Below are 16,199 nucleotides of genomic sequence, written 5' to 3'. Positions count from 1 at the left end.
AGCCGATGGTAATATTCAAATCATGAGCGCTACACAAGACTTCTCCCATTATATTATTACCCATACTGTTGTAATGATAGTTACTTTCATTATTATTATTATTATGATATTTATTATTAATGTTGTTGATGTGATTATTGTTATATTTTTAATTGTTATTGTTTTAAAACAAGATTTGGACTTGCGGATGACTGGAAGTGAGTTCTCAGAGCAAGGACGGGTGGAAACCTACAAGAACGGAGAATGGGTCAGATTTTTGGTGATTCCTACCCCATTTGTGTACAATCCTATCTACGACAGGCTTTGTAAAGCCATGGGGTATGAGGAAGTGTTGAATTATTACAATGGAGTAGCGCAGATGCCTTTCCAAGAAGGTTCACAGGATACAGGGTACCTGTGTCAGCTTCAACCCTTAGACAGCAGCTTCCAGTGTAGTGTCTGGACTGATACGACTAGACGTGGTTCTAATTATGAGACAGGCATTTTGTGCAAGCCATGTGGTACGTCTGATGTCTGTCTTTGGTTTTTCATTGTTTTATCTCACTGCCAAGGGCACTTCTTCGAATCCGGGAAGGGGGGGGGGGGGTACATACACATCCCTCCACTTTTGGGTACGGGGTAGCTTGTAAAAATATAACTTACTTTTCTCGGGGTACAAAAATCAACCAGTCTGTTACCAGAAGCCCCCAAAATTCTTTATCTAGGGAAAGTTGTAAAACGGCAGGGAGTTTCGTTTTAATTTCTGTTTAGAAAAAATAATCATCATATAATATCAAAGTGGTATGTCTTACGCATAATGATGATGAAATGATTTGAATGGGTTCTAGTGAAATTACTGTTTACTGTTCAGAAACTTGTTATTTAAATTTGTTATTTTCTATCACAAGACGAATAATAGGGCTTCTTTCTCTTTTCTTTTGCGTTTACAGACATTGTGGCATACCATCCGATAAGATTGGTCGACATTAACACAAACGAGATCAACAACCAGTCAGGACGTGTAGAGATCTACCATGACGGCCAATGGGGAAACATTTGCGCGGATGCAGGTTATTCTGAAGTACGTACATCGTACACATTAGGGACTTTTGTTTTGAATGGACGAGAACTCGACGAACGCCGACTGATCATGCGTGTCAACGTATTCAACTGCCCATGTTGACTACAATTAGAAATCCTTTAGATTTCACTTGACGATATACATGCATGCAGGAAGTAACACTTTAAAATGACGGGCAAAGAAAGAGGACAAAATATACGGTTCCTCATTCTACCCTCAACAATTGCTTTTGTAGACAAAGGAACACCCCTTCACTGCTATTACGTACAAATGTGTAGAACGTGTGAATGTGCATGTGACACCTGTAATTCTACACATTTTTACATAATAGCAGGAAAGGGATGTTCCTTTGTCTACCTGAGGAACTGCATATTTTTTGCGCACACGGCATACTAGTACCGTACTAGATTTAGGAAAATCAAGGTTGACGCATTCTCGATCACCGACTGAGACGACGTGACGCATGCGCAGTGCCTTACAGTGACGTCACACGTTGCAGTCAAAGCTGTCGACGTGCAAATCTAGAAGTCCCTATTACAAGCGCGTAGACGAACTTCATATTCAGAGGCGTAGCACATGATCGATAGCGGAAACGAAAATGACAACTTATTTTAAAGATTTCCAAGAACATTTTACGCCAAACGATTATGACCCCTTTGACTTGAATACGAGTAAAAAATTAGGTTTTAAATAATTAACTAATTTTCCACATATATTTACAAAACCACCCTACTAGTAATTTCACAAAAGTTTTTAAATACGCTTTCACATAATTGCAACGTAAAGATATGATTTTTTTCAATCCAATTCTTGCTCTTTCAAAACACATACCACAAAATAGCATCAGTCTTTAGACCTATGTGTTTTTGGAAATGTCTAACGATAAAGCGTAATCAAAGACAATATGAAGTGACACCATCGACACCACGATGACATGAAAGCGTTCCTATACAACATATGGGTTGTACTTTTCTTGCTTGCTGTAGTACTTTACCCGTAATTTACTACGGATATTTTAAACTGCAGCGAGAAGGCGTCTTGTTGAACTTACCAACGCACCATGTTTCAGACAGGCGAGAAGCAAATCGTAAAGACTCGCGGAGTTGCTTTAATTTGTTCAAGACAACTTTTAACAACTCAACAAGCCGTCTTATTTTTTGAACGAGGGGGCGAGTTGTGCAAACGCGTCGAGGTGCCTTGTTTAAAGATGGGAAGGCGGGAAGGTGCATTGGTTTTAACTAGTCGCCATCTTGCTGCAAATTTAAGATTCCATACTTTCCTCACTCCGTATCAAATTCACAAAAATGAATGACTTTTGACAGTGTTTTGGCCTTTTAGATGTTTATTGACTTGTTCTTGCTCCCCCTACCCTCCTCGGTTTCTACCTTTTTCTTCTTTTTAACAACTCTAGTAATTTCCTAATTTTCTTTGTGTGCGTGTGCAGCTTGTATGTTCCGAACTTGGTTATACGGACACGACGGATGCTACTAGTCTTGATACACAGACGGTTGGCGAAGGGACAATGACCTGGTTCAGCACACAAATCTTGTATACTACGTGTAACACCGTATTTGGCTGTCAACACACAGCCTGGGGGGATCCCCTTAGTGATTGTAATCCTATGGCAGTTCGTTGTGTAACCCGGGATCTCGTTGTGGACCCCGTTGTTGACCCCGTTACGGAACCCGTTGTGGACACCGGCGGGAGAGGTAAGAAGAAGATGCCCAAATATCGCCATACTGTTCTGAAAACACTACCGAAAAACTAGCTCAGGTTTGGTTCGGACGGGGTGTGCTGCTGAAGTCTCGAAATCACTACCCATTTTTAAGGGTAATTTGGGGATTTTTTTTTCTCGAGGTAAAGCTCAATTTTTTTATGTTTGCCATGAAAAGACACGAACATTTTTGAAACTTAAACAAACGGACCTATTTTTAAGTTTTTTTGTTGTTTTGTTTTGTTTTGTTTGTTTGTTTTGTTTTGTTTGTTTTGTTTTGTTTTTTTTTGTTTTTTTGTTTTTTTTTTTTTTTGGGGGGGGGGGGGGGGTGAAAAGGAAAAGCGGCACATCCCCGTAGGCCTATGTCTTAATATGTGAGTACCCCCCCCCCCGGGCTCAGGTCAGCTGTAGCAGTATTTTTCTAAGCCTAACCTAGCCATCCTAGCCCTGTATTTGAATATAATTATTTGAATATGAATATTTGAATATGAATATAAGAATATGATTATTTGAAAATAAGAATATGAATATTTGAATATAAGAATATGAATATAAGAATATAAGAATATGAATATTTGAATATAAGAATATGAATATGAAAATTTGCGTTGATACGGTGTGGTAGAATTCATAATCAAATTGGCCAGATAATGCAATATATGTTACAATGAATATTGACAAATTTAGACCTGGGTGTATAGTCATTCGTTTATAGTTAGCCTCCCGATTTTTCTCGCGGTGTCATTTATCTTAAGTAAGCATAGCTTTGCACTTGTAATTTTTATATTCGAAATCTCCTTATTTGATAAATTATCGCATTAGATTCTGTGCGCGTGCGTATTATGAATAGTTATGACTAGCGCATGACATATAGCTTTCTTTCGAGCCAATCAAATGCAGCGCTAGGATGGCTAGATTAGCTGCGCTGTTGGTTCTCGCATCGAGTCCTCTGACAGGGATGTGGGAAGTAGATTTTGGGCTACACACTGTTGGCAAGTTTATCACGAGATGGCGCTGTGCAATAAATAGTTTGCTAGGGCAAAAAGTTTTTAAGTCTAGTATCGCTTTAAATAGACTTTTGAGATGGATCGGTCACCTGTCACATGGTTATTAGAAATATCAAGCTTGCAAAGAACATCAATGCTTGAATACTTCGTACAAATTAGTGTTACTACTATGCAAACTATCTAACCTTGTCTCTTGTTATGATTAATTTACATTTTCTTTTTTGTTCTCCAAATGTTTATCAGCTTCATCTTTGGACGGTTTGGCATTATCCCTCATCATCGTGTTGGTCGTTGTTACAGTCGATGTCGGATTCGTTGATGTCTAAGGACTACAAGAAAATCTTTGATCAAAATCAGCGTCATTCCGGTGGCTACATGTCGTCTCCCCGAAGGTTCCTGATTCCAAATTATGTCCGTAATTCCGGTAATACGTTACTGCGAAGGTTAATGATTCCGAAAATGAAGTATGATTTGTAATTCCGAATGCATGTATGATATTTATTTTACAAAATCAGAATTCCATAAATGAGAAAGGGTTCATAATTCCGAAATTAAAATAGAACCCGGTTGTATTGTTTCCGGAATTCAAACCAATATACGGAAAAGACGATCAGTTTTCGAATCAATCACATTTTGATACACCAATGAAGTATAGAATAAAGCCCCTAAATCCAGAAATCACGAATAAATCCAGCTTACGTGGTTTCATCGAGTCTTCGCATCAAGTCGGGCTGCCGGGTATTCATACAAGATCCGGTAAAATTAACTGCAAATTATCCCATTTGTTTTCTTCTCAAAAATTCTCCTTGAGATTGACTTAAGGATAATCCCTTCAAATATACACTATATACTCTTAAACATTTCAAAGATACGGAATGACTTTGTAAACTTAATTTTTTTATAATGTGTTTATATCTTTAAAAGAGTTAAACGTTTAATGCCTCTTAAATATGTAAATTGTTTGAAATATAACGACAAAATTTTCAATTGTCGAAGTAATTTTTTGTAGGCCTCTCATTTTATTGCTTGAGTGTCTTTCTTGTAGTGCAAAATGAAGTTGGTTTGTATACTTATATCATTTATAATTGTATTGTAACTGACGTATGCATAACGATATAAATGGATCTAATTTTAAACAATGTGAAGGCCTTCAACAAGAGCTCTAATTTAATAAGAATTAACGTTTTATACATCTAAAATGTCATCAGAGATGTCTCCTCCTGTCCAAGAATTCTCCGAAAAGTTGTATGTTTTTCGTTAGTGTATTGAGAAAGAATGGAATAAAAAAGCATGAAGAGTGATATATAGTTTTTACCGAGGTACATAACAAAGATTAGTGCATTAAAAGTGATTACGAAACTGATCTATTAAAACGGGTAAAAGTAAGTGGGAATAGTATAGGAGGAGAAAGAGGTATGGGGAGAGGAGAGGAGAGACATGCATAATGTACATGCGGAGAGAAACATAAGAGATTAGGGTGTGTAAGATCAGTATGGAAAGAAAAAGAGAATAAGGAAAATAAAGAAGAGGTGGGATGACTCAGAGTGGCAATGCATAATACAGCATAATGATGAAATTCATAACATTCATATTTCACCAGAAAAGGAGAGAAAGGGGACTTAGCGCGGAGATTTTCAAATACGAACTTAACATAAATAAATTGTTAGTGTTGCTGAAAGGGGAAAGGGCGTTGTGTCTGTATAGGTTATTAAATATTTACATTTGAATTGTATTGCCTTTATTATAACTTTCATTTAAATCATGTTCAGATGTCTTCTTCTTTAAAAGCCTTTTTTTTTATTTGAAGGTATCCTTTAATTCATCTATTATGTATTTACGATTATGTGTTTTACATTTTTGGATGATAAATAAATATAATTGAAATTGAAATTTGAAATTTGAAATAAATCTATTAGAAAGGGGACCGGATGTTACAGAAATAACAAGAATATTCAGGATTGTTCCGAACATTGTAACAAGTACCAGAATGAACCACTTCAATATCTGGATTGGAAAATAAGACGACCCGGACAAATCTAAAGATAAACCCAACAAGGGGCGGCGATTTCTTTTCATGACTGAGGGGAGGGGGGGGGGCGAAGTGCGAGGGAAAATTTGTATCCCGTTGGTATCACGGTTAAACCAATAAAATACAGATTTTTTAGAATATTTACTTGTACATTTTGAAGGATATTATGCGAGGGAGCGTAGCGACCGAGCGAGAAGATTGATTTAGTCTAAACGGTACACTCTTGGGCCTTCTCTAGCCTAATAGTGTGTTGTAGACTTTAGTCAGTCTTTGCTGTACATTTTGTGTATGCACTTCTTCAAATTTTCTGGGGGGGGGGGAGGACGATCCCCCTAAACAAATTGAGGCGGGACGTGTGCCTCCCTGACCCAAACCAAAGGAAAGTCTTGATAAGATCAACAGTCCGAGTCTGAAGAATACTGTATCAATTGATTTACAAGTGAGCTCGAGAATAAAAGGTGAAGGTCTGAATGGCTAGACGTATAAACTGAGAGAAATTCCTTTGGCATAAAAGACCCTACAAAATGATGAGGAAAAAAAGAACATAAGGTTGTAATATATATATACATATATATATATATATTTTTTTTTTTTTTTGGGGGGGGGGGGTTGGTATTTCATTAAATATGAGACACCCGCCGCAAACATAATTGAAATTCATGGAGTTGTCTAACTCATTATATTATGACGATAATCTTCCTTGCATCGCCGTCAATCTACTGATGTAATCAAAAGTCAGAGTGAGAAATATGAGAGAGGCGTCGTTAAAAGCTTGTGACCCTAGTGACCCTAGTTATTTGAAGAAAAAAATCAAGAGTTGCCCGGAAACTGCATCATTAAGGTCTGACTTTTCACATTGGGTTTTACCATGGACATATTACGCTTATATTCATTTGCTTCTCAAAGCTTATCGTTATCTACTCGTGCAGATGTTAAGCACTTAAATATTGCATGCAATTAACAACAAATTATGTAATTAACGGAACCCCTTCCCCTTTATAACTCTTTTTTTACACGCCCACACACATACACGCACACACGATCGCACACACATACACGCACACACGCTCGCACACACCACCACATACACACACGCACACACGCACACACACACACACTCTCTCACACACACGCGCGTATATCCCTCAGGCATGCCTTTCTAATTCCATTCTACCTCACTACACTGACAACGAACACAACTTTTCGGAGAATTCTTAGAAAGGAGAAGAGACTTCTGATGAAATTTGAGATGAATAAAACGTTAGGTCATATTAATTTTGAGCTCTTGCTGAAGGCCTGCACATTGTTACATCCCTTTATTTCTTAATGCATCAGTCAGTTACAAATTACAATACAATTATAAATGGTATACGTATACAAACTAACTTCATGTTGCACTACAAGGAAGACACTCTTAAATTATAGGCATACAAAATGAAGCTTACTTCAACAATGAAATATATGTAGTCACATATCAACCAATTTACATAAATAAGAGGCATTACACTTTTACAATATCCCCCAGAGACTTTAAATATATAAAGAAATTATAAAAACATTACGTTAACAAAGTCATTCCTTATCCTTGCAATGTTTAAAAGTATGACTTTTGCCCGCCCTCACCTCTATATCCTCTACGTATTTATTCAATTTCAATGTACATGTAATCGCATCAGAATTCACGTATTGACATTCAATAAAATATTAGGAATAGTACGTTGTTTGATCGTAGGTTTCGTCAAATAATTACAAGAGGTAGAAAAACGGCGGACACTTCATCATTGTCCGATTGTAAAGGCATTTATTTTTACGAATGTATATTTCCAAAGATTAGTCTTAAATTAATCTCAAGGAACATTTGGTAGCTCAAAAAAGTGATTATATGCATTTAATTTACCGTACCTTTCGTGAACGTGGGGGAACTTTTTACAAAAATCCTGCAACTCAACAAAGTGACACAACCGATCTTTCGTGAGTATGAGAATAATTTTTCAAAAAAAAATCATGTACGACTAATTGGCAACCCGACCTGACGCAAAGAACCGATTGAACGAAGTAAGTCGGATTTATTCGTGATTTCTTGATCTAGGGGCTTTGTCCTACACTTCATTAGCTTATCAAAATGTGATTGATGGTTGTAAACTGATCGTCCTTTCTTCATATTGGTTTCCCGAAGGTGCATTTAAATTTCAACTATACCGGTATGTGGAAAGTCGTTTTTTACGAAGCTTTAGTTTTCCAAAAGTTCATAATTCTGAGACACAAAACTCCCAAAACCACGGGTTTATAACTCGAACAATTGAATATAAATCATAATTTTGAACATTTCATTCATTGCTTCGAAGTTTCAACATTTCAAAGGTACGTAATTTAGAAAAATAATTTATTATTATTATTATTATTTATTTATTCAAGTTTTTTAAAAAAGAGGGGAGGTACATTCATTAAAAAAAACTGCTTTCCAATTAATTGAAATTAAAACCATTGATTCCGGAAACATACAACCAGGCTCTATTTAAATTTCGGAATTATGAACCCTTTCTCATTTCTGGAATTATAAAATGTTTACCAAATAAATATTATATCCAGAATTACGAAATCCATTTCATTTTCGGAATTAAAATCTCTTCTAAAAGGTAATACAAAGTTGTGGTATGGGGTCATGAATTTGGTTCAAATAAACATATTGGAAGCATATGCGCTCTGCATATGCGATCCTACAATACACATTGATCGTTGTCGCGGTTGAAATTGAGTCTAAAGTTATGAAATTGTAGATAATACACTCTTTATGTTGTATAGCTCCCTCTTAAGGTCAAGATATTGTTTAAGCTATAAAACAATTTTTCTTTACTGAAATCGACCAATCGCTTTTACCGCCTGGGAATTATATATCACAACTACATATTCTGGGATTTTCATTGTCGCAGCTACTATTGTACGGCCGTAGGCGCTATTTGAAATTTACAAAAATGACCGGGAGCACCGGTAAATTTCTACATTCAATTTTTCTCGAAAGCATAATTGCTTTAGGGGCTCAACTGTCTAGTGCTTATAATACCATCCAAATATATCAAAAATGTAAAGAATCACTATCCACCCAATTTTCAAAATTTCCCAAAACTTTGTAATACCTATAATTTTCGTAATCTTGACCCTTTGCAGGAAAGTACTTCCGGAATCACGGACCTTCGAAATCATGAAACTTCGGGAAAACAACATGTAGCCACCGGAATGACGCTCATTTAGATCTAAGATTTTCTTGTAGTCTTTAGAGATTGACGAATCCGAGATCGACCGTGAGAACGACCACCACGATGATGAGGGATAATGCCAAACCCTCCAGAGATGAAGCTGATTTGAAAAAAACATTTGAAAAAAAAGGAAAATAGTAGATTAATCGTAATAAGACACAAAATCAAATTGTTCGCATGGTAGTAACAATAACGTTTACGAAGTTCGATATTTCTGATAATCAGACAAGGATTAAGAGTCGAGAACGGTACAGCGAATCGTCTGCTTTCTCTTATAATCTTATGAAACGTCAAAACTTCCGGGGTAGGGGGGGGGGGAACAGAATACAGAGTCGAGAACGGAAATACGAATCATGTTCTTTCTCTAATGATTTAATGGAACATGAAAAGCTTCCGCGCTTCGAGCGGGAGGGGGTGGGGGACTGAATATTAGAACAAGGATTAAGAGTCGAGATCGGTATAGCTAATCGTCTTCTTTCTCTAATAATTTAATGAAACGTCAAAGCTTCCGCGCTTCGCGCAGGACTTCGGGGGGGGGGGTAGGACTGAATTTAGACAAGGATTAAGTGTCGAGCACGGTACAACAAATCGTCTTCTTTCTCTAATGATTTAATGAGTCGTAAAATCTTGCGCGATTCGCGCAGGATTTCGGGGGGGGGGGGGGGGACACTGAATTTAGACAAGGATTAAGTGTCGAGCACGGTACAACGAATCGTCTTCTTTCTCTAATGATTTAATGAATCGTAAAATCTTGCGCGCTTCGCGCGGTAGGGGGAAAAATGAATTCAGACGAGGATTAAGAGTCGAGAACTGTACAACGAATCGTCTTCTTTCTCTAATGATTTAATGAATCGTAAAATCTTGCGCGCTTCGCGCGGTAGGGGGAAAAATGAATTCAGACGGGGATTATTTTCGAGAACGGTACAACGAATTGTCTTCTTTCTGTAATGGTTTAATGAAACGTTAAAGCTTCCGCGCGGGGTGAACTAAATTTAGACGAGGATTATTTTCGAGAACGGTTCAACGAATCGTCTTCTTTTTCTAATGATTTTATGTAACTTAAAAGCTTAAAAGGGGGAACCTGAATTCAGACAAGGATTATTTTAGAGAACGGTACAACGAATCGTCTTCTTTCTCTAATGATTTAATGATTCGTAAAATCTTGCGCCCTTCGCGCGGTACGGGAAAAAATGAATTCAGACGGGGATTATTTTCGAGAATTGTACAACGAATCGTCTTCTTTCTCTAATGATTTAATGAAACGTAAAAGCTTCCGCGCGGGGTGAACTAAATTTAGACGAGGATTATTTTCGAGAACGGTAAAACGAATCGTCTTCTTTCTCTAATAATTAAATGAAACGCCAAAGCTTCCGCGCTTCGCGCATGACTTCGGGGGGGGGGGGGGGACTGAATTTAGACAAGGATTAAGAGTCGAGCACAGTACAACGAATCGTCTTCTTTCTCTAATGATTTAATGAATCGTAAAAGCTTCCGCGATTCGCGCAGGACTTCGGGGGGGGGGGGGGCTGAATTTAGACAAGGATTAAGTGTCGAGCACGGTACAACTAATCGTCTTCTTTCTCTAATGGTTTAATGAAACGTAAAAGCTTCCGTGCGGGGTGAACTAAATTTAGACGAGGATTATTTTCGAGAACGGTACAACGAATCGTCTTCTTTTTCTAATGATTTTATGAAACTTAAAAGCTTAAAAGGGGGAACCTGAATTCAGACAAGGGTTATTTTAGAGAAAAGTACAACGAATCGTCTTGTTTCTCTAATGATTTAGTGAATCGTAAAAAACTTCCGCGCTTTGCGCGGGAACTAAATTTAGACGAGGATCATTTTCGAGAATGGTACAACGAATGGTCTTCTTTCTCTTATAATCTTATGAAACGTCAAAACTTCCGGGTAGGGGGGGGGGGGGGAAAGAATACAGAGTCGAGAACGGAAATACGAATCATGTTCTTTCTCTAATGATTTAATGGAACGTGAAAAGCTTCCGCGCTTCGAGCGGGAGGGGGTGGGGGACTGAATATTAGGACAAGGATTAGGAGTCGAGATCGGTATAGCTAATCGTCTTCTTTCTCTAATAATTTAATGAAACGTCAAAGCTTCCGCGCTTCGCGCAGGACTTCGGGGGGGGGGAGGACTGAATTTAGACAAGGATTAAGTGTCGAGCACGGTACAACGAATCGTCTTCTTTCTCTAATGATTTAATGAGTCGTAAAATCTTGCGCGATTCGCGCAGGATTTCGGGGGGGGGGGGGGACTGAATTTAGACAAGGATTAAGTGTCGAGCACGGTACAACGAATCGTCTTCTTTCTCTAATGATTCAATGAATCGTAAAATCTTGCGCGCTTCGCGCGGTAGGGGGAAAAATGAATTCAGACGAGGATTAAGAGTCGAGAACTGTACAACGAATCGTCTTCTTTCTCTAATGATTTAATGAATCGTAAAATCTTGCGCGCTTCGCGCGGTAGGGGGAAAAATGAATTCAGACGGGGATTATTTTCGAGAACGGTACAACGAATTGTCTTCTTTCTGTAATGGTTTAATGAAACGTTAAAGCTTCCGCGCGGGGTGAACTAAATTTAGACGAGGATTATTTTCGAGAACGGTTCAACGAATCGTCTTCTTTTTCTAATGATTTTATGTAACTTAAAAGCTTAAAAGGGGGAACCTGAATTCAGACAAGGATTATTTTAGAGAACGGTACAACGAATCGTCTTCTTTCTCTCATGATTTAATGATTCGTAAAATCTTGCGCGCTTCGCGCGGTAGGGGAAAAAATGAATTCAGACGGGGATTATTTTCGAGAATTGTACAACGAATCGTCTTCTTTCTCTAATGGTTTAATGAAACGTAAAAGCTTCCGCGCGGGGTGAACTAAATTTAGACGAGGATTATTTTCGAGAACGGTAAAACGAATCGTCTTCTTTCTCTAATAATTAAATGAAACGCCAAAGCTTCCGCGCTTCGCGCAGGATTTCGGGGTGGGGGGGGGGGGGGACACTGAATTTAGACAAGGATTAAGAGTCGAGCACAGTACAACGAATCGTCTTCTTTCTCTAATGATTTAATGAATCGTAAAAGCTTCCGCGATTCGCACAGGACTTCGGGGGGGGGGGGGCTGAATTTAGACAAGGATTAAGTGTCGAGCACGGTTCAACTAATCGTCTTTTTCCTCTAATGGTTTAATGAAACGTAAAAGCTTCCGTGCGGGGTGAACTAAATTTAGACGAGGATTATTTTCGAGAACGGTACAACGAATCGTCTTCTTTTTCTAATGATTTTATGAAACTTAAAAGCTTAAAAGGGGGAACCTGAATTCAGACAAGGGTTATTTTAGAGAACGGTACAACGAATCGTCTTGTTTCTCTAATGATTTAGTGAATCGTAAAAAACTTCCGCGCTTTGCGCGGGAACTAAATTTAGACGAGGATCATTTTCGAGAATGGTACAACGAATGGTCTTCTTTCCCTAATGATTTAATGAAACTTAGAAGCTTCCGCTCTTCGCGCGGTAGGGGAACCTGAATCCAGACTAAGATTAAGAGTCGAGAACTGTACAACGAATCCTCTTCTTTCTCTAATGATTTAATGAATCGTAAAATCTTGCGCGCTTCGCGCGGTAGGGGGAAAAATGAATTCAGACGGGGATTATTTTCGAGAACTGTACAACGAATCGTCTTCTTTCTCTAATGGTTTAATGAAACGTAAAAGCTTCCGCGCGGGGTGAACTAAATTTAGACGAGGATTATTTTCAAGAACGGTACAACGAATCGTCTTCTTTTTCTAATGATTTTATGAAACTTAAAAGCTTAAAAGGGGGAACCTGAATTCAGACAAGGGTTATTTTAGAGAACGGTACAACGAATCGTCTTGTTTCTCTAATGATTTAATGAGTCGTAAAATCTTGCGCGATTCGCGCAGGATTTCGGGGGGGGGGGGGGGACTGAATTTAGACAAGGATTAAGTGTCGAGCACGGTACAACGAATCGTCTTCTTTCTCTAATGATTTAATGAATCGTAAAAGCTTCCGCGCGGGGTGAACTAAATTTAGACGAGGATTATTTTCGAGAACTGTACAACGAATCGTCTTCTTTCTCTAATGGTTTAATGAAACGTAAAAGCTTCCGCGCGGGGTGAACTAAATTTAGACGAGGATTATTTTCGAGAACGGTAAAACGAATCGTCTTCTTTCTCTAATAATTAAATGAAACGCCAAAGCTTCCGCGCTTCGCGCAGGATTTCGGGGGTGGGGGGGGGGGGGGGACACTGAATTTAGACAAGGATTAAGTGTCGAGCACGGTACAACGAATCGTCTTCTTTCTCTAATGATTTAATGAATCGTAAAATCTTGCGTGCTTCGCGCGGTAGGGGGAAAAATGAATTCAGACGAGGATTAAGAGTCGAGAACTGTACAACGAATCGTCTTCTTTCTCTAATGATTTAATGAATCGTAAAATCTTGCGCGCTTCGCGCGGTAGGGGGAAAAATGAATTCAGACGGGGATTATTTTCGAGAACGGTACAACGAATCGTCTTCTTTCTGTAATGGTTTAATGAAACGTTAAAGCTTCTGCGCGGGGTGAACTAAATTTAGACGAGGATTATTTTCGAGAACGGTACAACGAATCGTCTTCTTTTTCTAATGATTTTATGTAAATTAAAAGCTTAAAAGGGGGAACCTGAATTCAGACAAGGATTATTTTAGAGAACGGTACAACGAATCGTCTTCTTTCTCTAATGATTTAATGATTCGTAAAATCTTGCGCGCTTCGCGCGGTAGGGGGAAAAATGAATTCAGACGGGGATTATTTTCGAGAATTGTACAACGAATCGTCTTCTTTCTCTAATGGTTTAATGAAACGTAAAAGCTTCCGCGCGGGGTGAACTAAATTTAGACGAGGATTATTTTCGAGAACGGTAAAACGAATCGTCTTCTTTCTCTAATAATTAAATGAAACGCCAGAGCTTCCGCGCTTCGCGCAGGACTTCGGGGGGGGGGGGGGGACTGAATTTAGACAAGGATTAAGAGTCGAGCACAGTACAACGAATCGTCTTCTTTCTCTAATGATTTAATGAATCGTAAAAGCTTCCGCGATTCGCGCAGGACTTCGGGGGGGGGGGGGGGCTGAATTTAGACAAGGATTAAGTGTCGAGCACGGTACAACTAATCGTCTTTTTCCTCTAATGGTTTAATGAAACGTCAAAGCTTCCGCGCTTCGCGCAGGACTTCGGGGGGGGGGGGGTAGGACTGAATTTAGACAAGGATTAAGTGTCGAGCACGGTACAACAAATCGTCTTCTTTCTCTAATGATTTAATGAGTCGTAAAATCTTGCGCGATTCGCGCAGGATTTCGGGGGGGGGGGGGACACTGAATTTAGACAAGGATTAAGTGTCGAGCACGGTACAACGAATCGTCTTCTTTCTCTAATGATTTAATGAATCGTAAAATCTTGCGCGCTTCGCGCGGTAGGGGGAAAAATGAATTCAGACGAGGATTAAGAGTCGAGAACTGTACAACGAATCGTCTTCTTTCTCTAATGATTTAATGAAATAGAAATTCACCTACATAGTTAACATTGTCCGATTCTAATGATTTTAGTGTCTAATAATATGTTTTCTGACATAACAAATTCAACTATTAAAGCAACTCTTAAAATCAAAAGTGGTTGCCATAACCTTGAAATTTTCCTCAAACCCATGAATAAGAAGTTGTTAGATGTTTGTCACCGAAACGGCAGCCATTTTGAATGTACATGGTCAAGGTAAGCAATTTTACTTTTGAAAGTTGTAAAGTTAAATTATTAGACGCTTAAATCATTAGAATCGGACAATGTTAACTGTGTTGGTGAATTTCTAAAGTGCATTGACTTTTTTGACCATAGCGCCCTCATTTAAGGTCGGAGGTATAACAACCTATACATTTTTGGAATCCTTATGACCAGACGAGTAATTTGATATGCAATTTAATCAAGTTCACTGTGTTGGTGAATTTGACTACCGGTCAAGAGTGTGTTGACCTTTCAACGTTTTTTTTACCATAGCGCCCTTATTTAAGGTCGGAGGTATAGCAAACTATACATTTTTGGAATCCTCATGACCAGACGAGTAATTTGATATGCATATCGACACGATTGAAATATATTTTAGTTTCTACCCTGTATGACCTTTGTTGAACCCTCACGAAAATGCCCGGGATTTTCAAGGGGGCAGCCCAAGTCAAAATGGTTCGGTATTCATCAGGGAACACAAAAACACTTTCAAACCTTTGTTCCCAGAGATTGGTCACGGGACCTACAGGCTGGTCTCCTACTATTCCGCGTTTTGCGGAGGGAGGGGGAAGCTCGCCCCTCCCTGCACCCACCCCCTCACATTACGTCACTGCTGGTCACCATTACGTACCAATATTTGGCTCTCATAATTTCAAATGTGGGCCCCCCTAAGAAATCCTGGATCCGCGCCTGCCCTCTTACCTCTTCCGGGTGCACAACGAACTGCCATTGGATCGCAATCACTTTGGGGATCCCCCACGCTGTGTGTTGACATCCAAATACGGTGTTACACGAGAAAAGGATTGATGTGCTGAACCAGGTCATTGTCCCATCATCAACCGTCTGTGTATCAAGACTAGTAGCATTCGTCGTGTCCGTATAACCAAGGTCGGAACATACAAGCTACCCACGCACACAAAGAGAATTAGGAAAATATTAGGGTTGTCGAATAGAAGAAAAAGTAAAAATCGAGGGGGGGGGGGGGGTGGGTCAGGTACAAATAGGCATCTAAAGGGCCACCATGATATGAAAAGCCATGATTTAAAAAAAAAAAATGCGCCTTCTCGCCTTCCTTTCTTTAACAAGGCGCTTCGGTGCGGTATAATAACTCACCCCTCGTTCCAAAAATAAGACGGCTTGGCGGGTTGTTAAAAGTTTTCTAAAACAGAGCAACTCGGTGAGTCTTTACAATTTGCTTCTTGCTTGTGTAAAACATGGTGCGTCGGTGAATTCAACAGCAAAATACAATCCATGTGTTGTATAAGAAAGCTTTAATGTCATCGTGGTGTCTATGGTGTCACTTCATATTGTCTTGTGTACGCATGATCGTTGGACATTTCGCATTAAAAGGGGGT

General features: G+C 38.9%; 2 protein-coding genes across 4 annotated transcripts in view; one reads left to right on the top strand and one right to left on the bottom strand.

The window, feature by feature from the left end:
• LOC753451 (scavenger receptor cysteine-rich domain superfamily protein) overlaps nt 1-4,917 on the top strand; it is a 32,429-nt gene extending 27,512 nt beyond the window's left edge. The window contains exons 7-10 of one of the 3 annotated variants that reach the window (XM_030987913.1): nt 174-500; nt 930-1,060; nt 2,505-2,769; nt 4,025-4,208. In XM_030987913.1, the coding sequence (XP_030843773.1) occupies nt 174-500; nt 930-1,060; nt 2,505-2,769; nt 4,025-4,107 (806 nt within the window). In that variant the 3' untranslated portion in view covers nt 4,108-4,208. Of the gene's footprint in view, nt 1-173; nt 501-929; nt 1,061-2,504; nt 2,770-4,024 lie in introns of all 3 variants that reach the window. The other 2 variants (XM_030987914.1, XM_030987915.1) reach the window with 2 other exon arrangements.
• Nucleotides 4,918-8,757: 3,840 nt separating this feature from the next.
• The window catches only part of LOC105436680 (scavenger receptor cysteine-rich domain superfamily protein), a 52,406-nt gene continuing 44,964 nt past the window's right edge, over nt 8,758-16,199 (bottom strand). Inside the window, exons 17-18 of the mRNA XM_030988307.1 lie at nt 15,547-15,747; nt 8,758-9,164 (exon numbers count right to left, since the gene is read on the bottom strand). Coding sequence (XP_030844167.1) covers nt 8,856-9,164; nt 15,547-15,747 — 510 coding nt within the window. The 3' untranslated portion in view covers nt 8,758-8,855. The remainder of the gene's footprint in view (nt 9,165-15,546; nt 15,748-16,199) is intronic.

The sequence above is a fragment of the Strongylocentrotus purpuratus genome, unplaced genomic scaffold (assembly GCF_000002235.5).
Source record: "Strongylocentrotus purpuratus isolate Spur 01 unplaced genomic scaffold, Spur_5.0 spur5_scaffold_17, whole genome shotgun sequence".
Lineage (NCBI taxonomy): Eukaryota > Metazoa > Echinodermata > Echinoidea > Camarodonta > Strongylocentrotidae > Strongylocentrotus > Strongylocentrotus purpuratus.
This window is presented reverse-complemented; position numbering and strand designations above follow the sequence as displayed.